Source organism: Carassius gibelio, chromosome B19 (assembly GCF_023724105.1).
Source record: "Carassius gibelio isolate Cgi1373 ecotype wild population from Czech Republic chromosome B19, carGib1.2-hapl.c, whole genome shotgun sequence".
Lineage (NCBI taxonomy): Eukaryota > Metazoa > Chordata > Actinopteri > Cypriniformes > Cyprinidae > Carassius > Carassius gibelio.
Genome location: NC_068414.1, coordinates 32,244,171 through 32,258,436, shown reverse-complemented (window position 1 = coordinate 32,258,436; position 14,266 = coordinate 32,244,171). Strand labels below are relative to the sequence as shown.

Below are 14,266 nucleotides of genomic sequence, written 5' to 3'. Positions count from 1 at the left end.
TTTTTTTTTTTTGCAAGTTCAAGGATTTATTTTAGACCAAGAAAAAAAAGTGAAATAGTATTTTTGACTTTTATTTTAAAATTAACGTGGCCAATTAAAATAAGCTTGGGTCACAATATTCAGCCAATCAGAAGCTCGTTGCCTGGCAGATTACACATGAATCGAATTTGAACATGAATTTCTAACTAACGGTTTTTTCGACGACCATCGTGGAAGAGCGACAAAAACTGAACAAACCAGGTGTGATAGAAACAAACCACTAACATGGAAATTATCATACATAATCGGATAAAGTAGATATTGAATAGTATGAATTTTAGGAATAAATCTAATCTCGGATTCATCTAAATTATAGATATCTTAATCTGTTCAACTGAATGTCAATTATGTATGGCATCGTGCCTGATCTGATATTCTGAAAAAATGCACAATATAGGCCTCATATTGCGTAAATAATCCAGTATAGTCTTGGAAACAAATATTAAGTACCCCCCCTTTACCCATAATATTTTTATTTGTAGGAAGTTGGAGTAAAATATAATGTACTCACCCTCACCTAACCCTCCAAAAAGGACAATATGAATATGACAATTCTGTCTATGTAAGGTTAACGTTAGTGTCAGGTGGATCGTATGCATTCGTGGAGTTCAAGTTTGTCAAGCAAAGAGGACTTGAGAAGAGTCATGATGAATGACACCTCAAAATAGGTAAGTGAGGGGGTCAATTAACCAAATCAAGTGTGGCTGCATAAGTTTCAGTAAATTAAAAAAAAAAGCCCCAAGCTGAGGCTATCAAAGCACTTTACCATGTTCACTTTTCCTTGGGGTTGGCATTCTCCTGCAGGGAACGTGTTAAAATGATATGAATTAATTTAGACTGAACAAATAGCAGTTTAGTTAAATGTTTATTTTAGTAGGGAGGTTACTTTAAGGCATCATAAGCACAGATAGACAATAGTGGTTTGGTTTGTTAGTCTTTGCATGCATGAAACAGATGAAATTGTTGAAACCGTTAAATTGGGTGATTTGTTTACATAATATATATATATACTTTGTAAAGAGTAGAAAAAGATCTATTGACAAATACAGTTTTTCTTTCATTACACGGAACACAGCAGCCATAGCCTACACGGCATAACAGCAGGTCTACCTAATGCCCTGACATACTAAATCTATCCAAATATCACTGTTTAGGCTTAACTAATACCTGTCCACCTGTAATAAACGAACAAGCCTTCATATTAGCCTTCAAGGGATGCATCCAACTTCAAAAGTCATAAACCATTAAACATGAAGATTGTAAAAACCAAATACAAAAGTGACAAATGTGTGGTAGTACAGTTTGAGTTATGCACAACATCTATAAAGTACCATAACAGTGTTTATACATCATTAATATCATGTTAATAACAATTAAATCTAAATTATGCCCATATATCTAATGAAGTCAACATATTGTACTGATAATTAAACACTTGAAAACAGAACATTCATCACAATTTTTTATGATGTAGTGTAACCAGAATTAAATACTATATGATTATAAACAAAACATATATCAGAACTCCCTAAAATCCCACTTTTTTATGAAACACAACTCCTTTAGGCATATTTAATGAAAAGAACTGTCTAAAAATGTATCAAGGTTCCCAGTTTGTCTATTCCTAGTGTACACTACATGGTTACGATCATGATCAACATGGTTATAGGGTTAGTTCACCCAAAAATTAAAATGTCATTAATGACTCACCTTCATGTCGTTCCAAACCCATAAGACCTCCGTTCATCTTTGAAACACAGTTTAAGATATTTTAGATTTATTTTGAGTTGCAGGACCAGTCAAACTATGAAAAAATGTGACTTATATTCCAGAAAATACGGTAAGAAAAACATCTTCAAAGTAGTCCATGTGACATCAGAGGGTCAGTTAGAATTTGTTGAAGCATCGAAAATACTTTTGTGAACACGCTCACAACAGACCCAGAAGAGAAGACAATGCTTAATAGAGTCATAATTTTAGTTACTTTTGGACCCAAATGTATTTTCGATGCTTTAACCAATTCTAACGGACCCTCTGATGTCACATGGACTACTTTGATGATGTTTTTCTTACATTTCTGGACATGGACAGTGTCCCGTACACACAGCTTCAATGGAAGGACTGAGAGCTCTCGGACTAAATCTAAAATATCTTAAACTGTGTTCCGAAGATAAACAGAGGTCTTATGGGTTTGGAACGACATGAGGGTGAGTCATTAATGACATCATTTTAATTTTTGGGTGAACTAACCCTTTAAGGATATATAAATGTGTGCATGTATGTATAAAATCGCACCCTTCAATCATGCATGAAAACACTTTATACCAAAAACCCTTCAAACAATAATTGTGAAATAAATCCGTTATTTTTTAAATACTTACTAACCTGTAATTCTGCATAACACATAAAGTCAACTTGACTGTTCATTTGAATAAACATTTAAACGCACACATATGAAGATCTGACATTATTGGCAGTACCTTCAGATTTCAGAGTGCAGTACCATTTGAAGCAGATAACTGCTATAACTTCTACACGATTATGTCTAAATAATATAGCTATAATGTACTGCTGAGGTAAAGTGAAAGTATATTCTATTCAACCAACAGAAACAAATGATACAACAGCATCAGTTCCTTGTTAATGTTTTTCCCTTCATGTTACTTTGGCTTCCAAAAGCTTACCTAATGGAAAGCTCAAATATAACGAAATGCTCTTACTGCACTACCAGGATTAAAAATGTTCTATAAGAAAAACTACAGGTGAAATAACATTTCAAAAAGTCAGAATTTGCAGTGTCTAATGGCATTCAACAGATCCGTTACTTCACTGTCTTCTTATGATTGCATTAAAAATATAAAGAACAGCATTCTTCCCTGGAGTTTAGATTAAAATGCACTTTGTGTTTTGGCAGCATGGCAAGACAGACAGGAAGTGTAAGTCGAGAGAGAAACATGGGAAAGGGAAAACCAAAGAGATGCAGTGTGGAGGAAAAGACAGATAAAAGTAGAAGAAATAAATTGTCAAAGACAGAAAAGATAGTCATTTGTAAGATAAAGAACGCGAGGAAAATGTGAGAGTGAGAGAAAAATATACTAGGGAAGATTAATGATGCATGCATACAGAAATGTCATGTTGGAGAATTTCTTCAACCAGTCTGGGCCACCTAAAGAAAAAAAGAGAAATTCTATGTTAATTGTACATGTGCGAATATGCGCACATTAGATGAAGAACAAAATAAATTCACGATGATGAGAATAAAAACATTTTCTGTATTTACTAAAAATAATACTGTTTGAAATGCTGTTTTTACCTGGGAAATGGTGACCCCAGTTAGTTTCTCAATGGTTTCAGGCAGTCTGGTCATGATGTCAAGCACTTCACCGGTCAGCTTGGCTGCACCGATCTCTGAACCTCCACTGGAAACCATGGTGACCTTATTGGCAGCTGACAGGGGCTTGCTGATCTCCTCTGCCATCTAACGGACAGAAAGAACACCATTTACAAACAATGGTATACATCAACAAACTGCTTTTTGCTCTAAGCAGGATCATCTCTTGCAAGATTCTTATTTTTGCAGTGCAATGCAATATTTTTCTGAATTGCCAACAGCCAAGAAAAAAAAAAAAACATTACAAATACATCTCACCAGCGGCAGTTTCTCCAGCAACATGTCCACCATCGCTCCTTCCTTGTAGTGCTGGAAGGCCTCAGCCTTCTTGGCCATCTGCTCAGCCTCGGCACGACCTTTAGCCTCCACAGCGTATGCTTCAGCCTCTCCTCTCATCTGCAGAAACACAGTTCTAGTGTAACACAAACGGTTTTGTTTTGAATATAGCCAAGATGATGGCTAATCACTTACTTTGATAGATTCGGCCTCCGCTTCTGCCTCCATGATTAGCTGAAGACTGTTGCAGAGCACAAAATGGCCAGATGCATATGTTTTTAAAGGTGAGTGATTTTAAAATACTTTCTCCTATCCAAACATAATCCAATCTGAGACATTGTTTGCAATTCTATATAATTTCATTAATGTGGAAATAAAAACACGAGGCAAAAACAATTGGTGAATGTTTGTGGGAAAACAACCTCCATGTTATGTGGCATTTTAAAACAATCAGGAAGCTGAGAGCACTGAAGAAGCATCCATCTCACCGTTCTGCTTCGGCCAGTTTCTCCAGCCGGTATCGTTCTGCATCGGCTGGTTTCTTGACTTTGGCCTCCAGCTCTTTCTCCTTGCGTGTGATCTCCTGTTGCTGAAGCGTGATTTGCTGTGAGCGCTCCACCACCAACACCTGCATCTTCTCCTCCTCGATCCGCTGCTTGGTCTTTGCCACCTAATGCAACCGTCACAGGAGGATGAAGATTTATGGAATAAATGTAAGTAAATGAAAAAAAAAAGAGACCCACAAAATCATGTCACACAGTTATGTTTATTAAATCGGTATAACTATTAAAGGAACAGTTCATCTAAGTATGCATTTCTTTCTTTTGTTGAACACAATAAAAGGTATTTCACTTTGTTGATGACCAGTTTTGGTTTCCGTTGACTTCCATTGTATTTTTTTTTTTCAGACGATGGTGGTCAATGGGAACCAAAAATGTTGGTTACAAATATTATTCAAAATGACTTTTTCTGTTCCATAGAATAAAGAAAGTCACACCAGTCTGAAATGACATAGGAGGTGAGTAAATTAAGACATAATTATACGAGAACCCCAAGGATTCATTATGGAAAGTCAAGAACTTTTTTCACAATGTTGAGGATCGCCTATAGGTTTGGTTGTGGTTTTACCTGGAGCTGATAGGCCATTTCAGACTCAGCTTTTTTGGTGAAGACCTCAATGTCATAGACAGCCTTCTTCAGCTCGTAGTCTCTCTGAGCCTTAGCCATCTCGATCTCATTCATGTACTGAGCAGATACCTTCTCCTGTATGGCATTGGCCTCCTACAGAAAGAAGAAATGAGGGACACATTAACAAAAACACTGAAAAAAAAGGCTGTGTTTGTAACAGTGTATTTGCAATGGCTCACCCTGATCACTGCGTCTCTTTTGTTCATGGCTTCCCCAATACGAGCATCCTTCTGCACTTGTGCTGTACGCGCCTTCCCCAGAGAGTGCAGGTAATCCTGAAAGAAAAAACCATGATTCACCACTCACACAGATTCATCTCTGTAGACATTTAAAGCATTTGAAATATTAGTGATAAAAAAGACACTTTATTTTTGCAGCTTACATTGCTTGAAAAAAAAAAAAAAAAAAAAAAAAAAAGGATTTTCCTTTTCAGAATGTAATGAATCATGCAATTTGTCTTAGTTAGGTTTGCGGTAGTCATTTTACTGGAATTTGTTATTTAATTTAACGCCCAGAAAAAAAACCATGTCTTAATCCATGAATATTATCTGCTTGTTTGCGAACTCTATGCTAATTTGCACAGCTGTTGGCAGACTCTAGTGGTCATTATGAAAACACGCTGACTACATCTATGTACTTTAATTCATGCGTTGTCAGTATATCATCTGCAGAACTTTCCTTTCCCATCAACACTTTTTATGGGATTGCACTCTCAACGCTAATTTGCCTTGTTTAGTCAGTTTGGCCCTAGGTTCGATAAACACAACTATACAAATGGGGCTAACAGACCTGGTCATCATGAACGTCTTTGAGTGTGTAGCTGACCACACTGATGCCCATGTTGACAAGGTCAGACGAAGCCACCTTGAACACCTGCTCGGAAAACTTCTTTCTGTCTTTGTAGATCTCCTAAAGAACAAACACAAAACGCACCATGCCCAGTGAAGTCAATATACTATGCCAAGGACTGGAAGTGCAGATTTTGAACACTATATCTATTTTGACTGCTATTTGTGATGTTGCAGAGTGCAGTACGTTTGCAAGGTGGGCATTTTCTCTGTGCACATGTCTGTTTACCTCCACGGTCAGGTGAGCAATGATGGCTCTCTGGTGACCCTCCAGTGTTTCCAAGGCAATGTGGGCAATCTCACCCTCTGACTTTCCCAGAAACATCTGACATGCTGCAGCCAACATCTGTTTATTTTGCCCTTGAATCTTCATCTGTCAGAGAGAGAAGGTTCAGTTTAACCACATAACAATTGATGATTTGTTTTTACAGAAAATTGGATAATTTCAGAAAAGAAAGAATAGCACAGTAATCATTTTTTATTAGATAAAAAAAAAAAATTCTTAAACCCTATGAAAAATGTTTACGGCATATTAGCGAGATTGTTAACCTGCGCGATTCCAGTGACAGAGATGGGCACTCCATGACGTGTGTAGACTTTATCACTCTTAACATTCAGCGTAAGAGTGTTCAAAGAGATCCTGAGATGGGAAAAAAGGGAAAAAGCTGAGATTTGTTTATGTAAACTATGCATACACATATACAGAAACACACAGAGCAGATAATACCTTTGTATCTGCTGAATGCATGGGAAAACAAACACTCTCCCACCAGAGATCATGACTGGAGGTGAGCGGCAGAAACCTGAGGGAGGGGTCAGATCAACATATCTGAATGGGTTTTCATGATTTATACTGAAAATCTCTCTCTATAAACATATTTCTGTAATGTTTAGTCTTACCTGACACCACCATTGCTTCATTTGGACCGCAAGTGTAAAACATTTTCACTACGGAGAAACCAGAGAAATTAAAGAAAGTAGTGGAGTGGAATGATATGCATGGGAAAAAGCAATCACGGTGTATTATTTTTTTATATCTCACATAACAACTATTTTATTCTGTTCTTAATCATTTTAAAAATAAATCTCCATTCTTGTTGCAACATTCAGTAGGGCACACTTTTCATAACTACCAATTAATCCCAAGAGGCTGTAGGCCATAAAGACATATATAATATATCTATGTTATATATTTCTATATAAATAGGTTTATGCAAGAACATATACACGTATATGTAAGTACACAACATGCCAAAACGTCAAAGGTGTAAATATATTCACATATGGGTCAAAAATACTCAAATATAAAGTCAATTAAATCTATTAAAAATAAAATATACTTTTTATATATATATATATATATATATATATATATATATATATATATATATATATATATATATATTAGAGTTGTTCCGATTCCGATACTAGTATCGGAAATATCTCCGATACCACAACAAATTCTGGCATCGGCATCGGCGAGTACATGAACCCATATACCGATCCGATACCATTTTCTTAAAAAAGACCTAGTTATGACCGCAAGCTTTGCCTAACCGCTGCACGGTTCTTCTTCGCTGCTCAAAATGCATTGAAAACACAGGAAGTTGTGCTGTGTTGCCACAAGCAACCCCTGTTTAGAGCAGCGAAGAAGAAATGAAAACGCTGCAGCCCTTATCTATATATGACTGGATCACTCATCACATTCTAAACTGCCAAAACACAGTGAAGCCGCTACTATATTATAGATCAGTGGTTAGCAGTATGTCTCTGTAGTACCGGTAGTTACAGACTCTCGAGTATATTCAGTACCGGCAGCTGCGTTCAGTCGCTTCCATGTAAGTCAAAGCGCAGGGCTCCAGACAGTAGCCGAATATATACTAGTGTCTGTGAATATTAAACTGCAAAATACTATTTAAATATTACTCCCGCAAAATCTACATCTCTGTGGGTGACTGGCACAGATGCGCGAGAGCTCGCTGTTTTGTAGTCTCTGCTGTGTGTCATGAGGACACGAACGCATAAACCGTCACTTCATGAGAATTTACCGTTTCATTTGAGAATACTGTCATATCATAAACACAGACACTCAAAGATCTTCATGGCAGCCCATTAAAATAAATGTTTGGTTTACATGAGTAAATTGACAATATATAAAGCTACTGTTGTAGCCTACAGTAATAATAATACGTCTCTATAATAATAATAATTATGCCTAGATGGTTGCTTGTTTTTTACTTGTTTTGTTGTAAAGAGATTATCTGATTAATAGATCTTTTTTGTTGCAGTTTTTTTATACAGTTATATTGTAAAACTTAAATACCTTTTTTAGTTTGCGGTGTTAGATTTTTGGCTGCATTTGAAGTTCTTTTTTGCATAAGAAAATAAATAATACTGTCAAATTCATGTTAGATAATAAAAATACTGTAATAAATACAGTAGTTCACCATGTATTTGTTCATGTTTTATTGAGGGATCTGTCTGAAGCACACCATAAAAAAATTCTAGCAATTTACTAGAGATGTTCCGATACCCTTTTTCTCTTCCCGATACCGATTCCGATACCTGGGCTCAGGGTATCGGCCGATACCGAGTACTGATCCGATACCTGGGTGTATATCTGTATATACAGCTGTATATACTACTAGCCCTGTGTAAATTGCTAGAATTTTTTTATGGTGTGCTTCAGACAGATCCCTCAATAAAACATGAACAAATACATGGTGAACTACTGTATTTATTACAGTATTTTTATTATCTAACATGAATTTGACAGTATTATTTATTTTCTTATGCAAAAAAGAACTTCAAATGCAGCCAAAAATCTAACACCGCAAACTAAAAAAGGTATTTAAGTTTTACAATATAACTGTATAAAAAAACTGCAACAAAAAAGATCTATTAATCAGATAATCTCTTTACAACAAAACAAGTAAAAAACAAGCAACCATCTAGGCATAATTATTATTATTATAGAGACGTATTATTATTACTGTAGGCTACAACAGTAGCTTTATATATTGTCAATTTACTCATGTAAACCAAACATTTATTTTAATGGGCTGCCATGAAGATCTTTGAGTGTCTGTGTTTATGATATGACAGTATTCTCAAATGAAACGGTAAATTCTCATGAAGTGACGGTTTATGCGTTCGTGTCCTCATGACACACAGCAGAGACTACAAAACAGCGAGCTCTCGCGCATCTGTGCCAGTCACCCACAGAGATGTAGATTTTGCGGGAGTAATATTTAAATAGTATTTTGCAGTTTAATATTCACAGACACTAGTATATATTCGGCTACTGTCTGGAGCCCTGCGCTTTGACTTACATGGAAGCGACTGAACGCAGCTGCCGGTACTGAATATACTCGAGAGTCTGTAACTACCGGTACTACAGAGACATACTGCTAACCACTGATCTATAATATAGTAGCGGCTTCACTGTGTTTTGGCAGTTTAGAATGTGATGAGTGATCCAGTCATATATAGATAAGGGCTGCAGCGTTTTCATTTCTTCTTCGCTGCTCTAAACAGGGGTTGCTTGTGGCAACACAGCACAACTTCCTGTGTTTTCAATGCATTTTGAGCAGCGAAGAAGAACCGTGCAGCGGTTAGGCAAAGCTTGCGGTCATAACTAGGTCTTTTTTAAGAAAATGGTATCGGATCGGTATATGGGTTCATGTACTCGCCGATGCCGATGCCAGAATTTGTTGTGGTATCGGAGATATTTCCGATACTAGTATCGGAATCGGAACAACTCTACAATTTACACAGGGCTAGTAGTATATACAGCTGTATATACAGATATACACCCAGGTATCGGATCAGTACTCGGTATCGGCCGATACCCTGAGCCCAGGTATCGGAATCGGTATCGGGAAGAGAAAAAGGGTATCGGAACATCTCTAATATATATATAATTTAACTCTGTTGAAATCGAATTCTATATTCTACATAACATATGTATTTACATTTCTATTAAATAATGCGCAGTATTTTACAATCAGCATTATAAACCCACTAATGCCTTTAAGTAGTAGTATCGATTGACTGATGTATTTTCCGCTTTTCTCTGAAATGGTGGGCTTGTGGTTGCTCATTGAATCATTAAATAAAGGTCTATATGAATCCCCTTGAAAAAGCATCCAAGTCACTGATTCAAGTCCGTTTTACTTATTAAAGGGTCCCAAGCGTGGCACACGGTAAAACGCGAGCATATCTCTTAGATTTATGTGATTATAATTTTTTATTATTAATAATATTGTATAATATTGCTTTTTTTTGCACGGTGGATATGAAAATGGTGCGCAGCGCGCACTAGGAGGTGCCCTATAATGACATTAGTAGCCTATAACAATATTAAATCAAGCACATTTTCTCTGTTATCTCAGCCTACAGATGCAACATCATCAGACTGTATTTTCCAGGTATACTTAAAGTCAAAACTTGCGAAATAACAGGTAAACACAATAACGGCGTCTACGAATTCGCAATATTGTATCGACCAGTAAAATAGATTAATCCAGTGTTTACATCCAGCACGTCATGACAACGTCAAAGCCATCGGAACAGACTGCAAAGAAAACGGGAAAAATACTGTCAGAAAAACTCTTACCGTTTAGGTGAATGGCCAGAAAATATGAATCGACTTGATAATAGCACGATATCTGTGCTCTTTTGAAAACGGTGTAAGATAAAGAAGCAGCAGGCTCGGCTGTAAGAAGCAGCGTGTGTTAGTGATGGCGCCCCGCCCGGATGACGTCACATCACACAGCCCGACTGGCGCCATCACGAGGAGCAGTTAAGAGCTTTCTCAAGAGCTCCGTGGCCTAGGATAAACAAATTGAAATCAGTTTCAGATGCCGTTTGCGGTACTGGATGTACAGGAACGAGTTATTTGATGAATCCCATGCACTAAGATTAACTATAAAAAACTTAACTCATTTTCAATTTAAATGCAGCTGTCATAATGACATTTAAACATTGCTTAATACATGCTTGGATTTGAATACCTTTGTGAATTGTATTTCTGTGTGGCATTTGCTAAATCTTTTAATGTCATATAATTGAAAATAGTATGCACTGGATTTAAATGCTTTTATGTAGCCTATATATAAAAAATAACCCAGCTAATGTTTTACCTTGACGGGGATATGATTTGCAGAGCATTTGCTGGTTGCTATGCAATTGATCTGGGATTATGGAAGCTAGGATCACCTGTATCTTGGCGATTCTGAAAATACTGTCCAAACGGCAATGTACAGTTTAACTTATTTTATTGGTTGAATGAAACTTATAAACAATTGACACTGCCTTTCTGTTTTGCAGCTTCTCGGTGAGAAGACATGTAGGTTATTCTCCTCCTCCTCCTCATGTTTGGTGCCACAGTCTGGATATTGATGTTACCATTGCCTCCTGCCAGCTTCATGCAGTAAAAATCTGATTTTTATCCAATAGTTATTCCAACTTATTATTAAGTTAACATTTTTGTAGCCAAGAGACAGATGGTAAGAAAAAGCTTAGAGTATTAGAGAAAAGATTAGAGAATATTAAGAAAGGAACAGTTTATTTCATAATCTTATTTGTGTAAATGGAAACATACTTGTTTTTATAACAAGCCAGAAGCAATGGGAACATTCTGCTTCTTTACAATATATAAGGCACTGAACACCTTGAAGCTTGTAGAGGTAATACAGTTATTGTTTTCATCAGTTCATAGATCAATTGAGCTTAAATATCAAGGTTATACAGGTTATACAACATTAGAAAAACATGACAGTGAACATGAATCAAATGAGGGGGAAATGATTTATCACAGTTGTTTAAATGTTTGTGAGGAAGCACATTCATGAACCCTTAATTGTTAACAGTAGTGGTGTAAACTGACCAAATCTTCCTATTGGCCTCTTATCAGTAATGGCTTCCTCATCATGTGAACCGGTTGACTAAATCGCTGTGATCTGGGACACTTTTTGGATGCTACAGACAGGTGACTGAAGAAGATGAAGTCTTCATTTTTTATTTTCATTTGACGAATTTTAGCGTACTATTATAATGATTCTGTCTTGTTTTCTGATGCCTTTTTAAACAGAGTGACTATGAAAAATTCATTCCACACTGAGGACAGGCTTCTCTCCAGTGTGAATTCTCATTTTTCTTGTGACTCTGAAGGATGGTTGTTGAATGAGATATATCCCACACTGAGGGCAATAATCTTCCAGGTCCTTTTAATTTCTAAAATCAACATTAAAAGATCAATATAAATAAATCTCTACAAGGACAATAAAGATAAGATAGTCAAAGTAATAGATTTGCACCACAATTTAATTGGACATGTGTCTTTTTTTATCTTTGATATAATAAGTTTAAATCTTTCATGATTATTGATTATTAATGATGATTATTAAATCTTAAACATTATTAATTAATATGTATCTGTCACAATGCCATTAAATGTGGTAGGAGTTTAGATGCATTTTGCTATGACATGTTAGATGCAATTGTTCAACATTTGCAAAACATTTTTGTTTAGTTAGAATACAAGGTTACTTTTGGATGTTGTAGAAATGTTGTAAAGAATGTTGTAGTTATGACATCAACCAGCAGGAGATAACCAGCCTAGATAAGAAATAAGTGTTTGTGTGAATAGGAACAACACAAATGGAGCTTTGACACACTAAAGAATTTTGCTGAAAAAACAAATATTTAGAGAATCAGAAAGAGAATGAGCTTGTGACGTGTACTAGTGACGTCAGTACCGTCGCTGGCCAGTGTACTTCACACGTTCTTCAGCCGTCAGTAATTCTCAAAGCATTCCTCATAGTGTCCACTAGAGGACAGAGTGCGAGTTACGATCATAGACTGTATGGTTACGCCTTGAAAAGGGAAGCCAAAACATTTCGATCCCCATGTGGTGGCCAGCTCCAGGTAAACGAATGGGATGTGAGCCAAACTACAAAATCAAATTATACTTCAAATCACTCTTGAGAAATGGGACAAAACAGAGTGCAAAGTTGAAAAAATAAACCCTTTTACTCAGACAAAGGAAACTACATTTATGTATCTTATAGACCTACTAAGCTACGGAGGAATGCTTTGATGGAACCTCCCAACTTTTCTCTTTTTCATCAAAATGTGCTTTTTATCTTGGACTGTAATATAATTTCAGCTTTATCATTGACAGCAATCAAGATGTGTTCAACATTTCAAAACACATTCTAATGTTAGCAGACACATTACACTTTAACATGGGACCAACAATTCCTCAACAAATATAAAATATTATAATGAAATATTATCAAAATATTCAACTGACGAATTAGAATTAGAATTAGTTGTCATTTTAACTATTTAATATATTGAATCAATCTGTTACTGTATTAAAACAAAAACAACATACAGTGAGTATGCTATTGTTTATAAAAGATTCACATTTAGTTTTTTTTTTTTTTTTTTTTTACATATCTTTGGAGCTCAATTGATCTGTTTTCTCATCTCAGAACAGTCTGCTGTGCATCTGCTAACACGGTAACATTTAAAAACAGTTGTATGAACAAATAAAACAATTAGATGTTAGTATTTACATTCACCAGGATCATAATATTCACATTTAAACATCTTAACAAAAGATCAGAATACAAACAAACTAGTAGATATGTTTAATATAGTGTTACGTTTTCCCTCATCCTATGGTCCCTAAATCCTATGTTTCCTCAGCCCTAACCCTGCTATGACTATCAATCCACAAAAGCTGTAAGGTCACATATTTAGTACGTATACATTATTAGAAAAATTAAACACTTTTATATTTAATATAATTATAAAAATGACTTGAAACCACAAAAATATGATGACTTCACATTGAATGTTGACAGAATCATTGGCTTGTTACTACTGTACCTTCAGACAGACAAAAAGCATAGCATTTCTTTCACAAAACTAATGGAGTTCATGTAGTAGCCATTTTATTTATTTGTTTATTTTCAGCTGATTCTAGATACTAATAGAACTTGCTTCAAGGGAATAAAAATATCTAAATATTTCCCTCAGAAATTGGAAGATAGTGTTGACGTATAGTTGTGACAGAGGAAATGTTAACATTAGAATTTCAAATATTCGAAAGTGATGAGACATACAACTAAGTATGGTGACCCATACTCAGAATTTGTGCTCTGCCTGTAACCCATCCAAAGCGCACACACACACACCATGTATGCTGCGGCATCCAGGGGGGAAGCTCAAGAGCTCAAGGGCATCTCATTCGTGGTATTGAGGATGGAGAGAGCACTGTACATTCACTCCCCCCACCTACAAATTCTGCTGGCCCGAGACTCAAGCTTGCAACCTTTTGGATCACAAGTTCAAATCTCTCACCATTAGGGCACAACTTCCACTTTCTAAAACTATAAAACTTACCTGTCAGAATAGATCTGATATGCTGCTCTGCTTTCTGCTGTCTTCACCAACAACATCTTAACCTCACTGCTAGATGCCGCTTAAAATTACACAGTGCACCTTTAAC

General features: G+C 36.1%; 1 protein-coding gene across 1 annotated transcript; it reads right to left on the bottom strand.

The window, feature by feature from the left end:
- Window positions 1-891: 891 nt before the first annotated feature.
- Window positions 892-10,526, bottom strand: flot1a (flotillin 1a). Its single transcript, XM_052585339.1, has 13 exons — window positions 10,361-10,526; window positions 6,643-6,690; window positions 6,470-6,545; window positions 6,292-6,382; window positions 5,972-6,115; window positions 5,684-5,803; window positions 5,074-5,169; window positions 4,835-4,987; window positions 4,195-4,376; window positions 3,902-3,947; window positions 3,689-3,826; window positions 3,353-3,517; window positions 892-3,205 (listed from the first exon to the last, which is right to left on the bottom strand). The coding sequence occupies exons 2-13, from the start codon at window positions 6,683-6,685 to the stop codon at window positions 3,188-3,190; spliced, it is 1,272 nt and encodes a 423-aa protein (XP_052441299.1). The 5' UTR covers window positions 6,686-6,690; window positions 10,361-10,526; the 3' UTR covers window positions 892-3,187.
- Window positions 10,527-14,266: the final 3,740 nt, after the last annotated feature.